This window comes from Antrostomus carolinensis, unplaced genomic scaffold (genome assembly GCF_000700745.2).
Source record: "Antrostomus carolinensis isolate BGI_N321 unplaced genomic scaffold, ASM70074v2 scaffold1480, whole genome shotgun sequence".
In the NCBI taxonomy this organism is placed as follows: Eukaryota; Metazoa; Chordata; class Aves; order Caprimulgiformes; family Caprimulgidae; genus Antrostomus; species Antrostomus carolinensis.
Genome location: NW_010288885.1, coordinates 15,905 through 16,949, shown reverse-complemented (window position 1 = coordinate 16,949; position 1,045 = coordinate 15,905). Strand labels below are relative to the sequence as shown.

The following is a 1,045-nucleotide window of genomic DNA, read 5'->3' as shown; positions in this document are numbered from 1 at the left end:
GGGGGGGGGGCATAACACTAGTGGAGCACTTTGGCATTTAGCAACGCCAATGGGATATTCCATATCCTGTAATGTCACATTCAGCACATACATGAGGGCTGCCCAGAGGCCTCTCTCTTTCTCACTCCTCTGGGATTGAGCTTTTGGGATTGTCTCTGCTCCGAGATCACCGGCCGGGGACCGGGCTGGGTATCAATCAGTGGGTAGTGAGCAACTGCACTGTGCATCACTCATTTGTAAATCCCAAAACTACTGCTACTATCATTATTATCATCATTATTTATTCAAGCCATTTGCCAATGTGTTCTTATCTCAACCCATGAGTTTTCCCACTTGTACCCTTCCATTCCCCCAGCCGGGGGGGGGTGAGCGAGCGGCTGCGCCGTGTTTGGCTGCCAGCCGGGTTATAACCACCACAACTCAAGAGTTGACTTTCTAAAGGAAAAGCCCGAGCCCTTCGCAAGGGAAGAGTCTGAGCCCCCGGCACGACCCCTTGTGCCTTCCCCAGCGTTACGTGCTCCACTGGCACAAACTCCGGGGTCTGCCAAAGGCAAACAGACTCATCTTCCCTTTGTAGCCCCAGCCAGGCTTACCTGAGGGCAGCTTCTTCTCCAGCATCTTCACTCTCTCCCGCAGCTCGGCCAAACCTTCTTTTTGCCGCTGGATCGTTTCCTCGTGCCGGAGGCCTCGGCATTTTGCGCCGAGATCGGCCAAGTCCAGCGCCGGCTCCTGGAAGAAGCAGACCAGCTGCACCATCTACCTCAACATCAGCTCGGCTTAACCCTGGCTTAAACCCCGCCTCGCTTAAAGACGCTGGACCCTTGACGTGTGCCCCCGGAGCATCACTCCCTGTGCCCTCTCCGTGGATTTGTGGGGTCACAGAGCAGCGACAGAGACAACTCTCACACACCACTGAGCTGGCCATGCTCTGGTGAGGACAACAGCCCTGCAAACACCCCAGAGAGCTGGGACAAGGGACGGTGAGGGCTCTGAGAGCTGGGCCAGGGACAGTGAGTGGCTCTGAGAGCTGGGCCAGGGACAGTGA

The 1,045-nt window shown here is 56.3% G+C and overlaps 1 protein-coding gene across 1 annotated transcript in view; it reads right to left on the bottom strand.

The window, feature by feature from the left end:
- The window catches only part of FHAD1 (forkhead associated phosphopeptide binding domain 1), a gene marked incomplete at both ends in the record, with an annotated part of 21,420 nt that overhangs the window by 5,085 nt on the left and 15,290 nt on the right, over positions 1 to 1,045 (bottom strand). Inside the window, one exon of the mRNA XM_029084908.1 lies at positions 594 to 729. Coding sequence (XP_028940741.1) covers positions 594 to 729 — 136 coding nt within the window. The remainder of the gene's footprint in view (positions 1 to 593; positions 730 to 1,045) is intronic.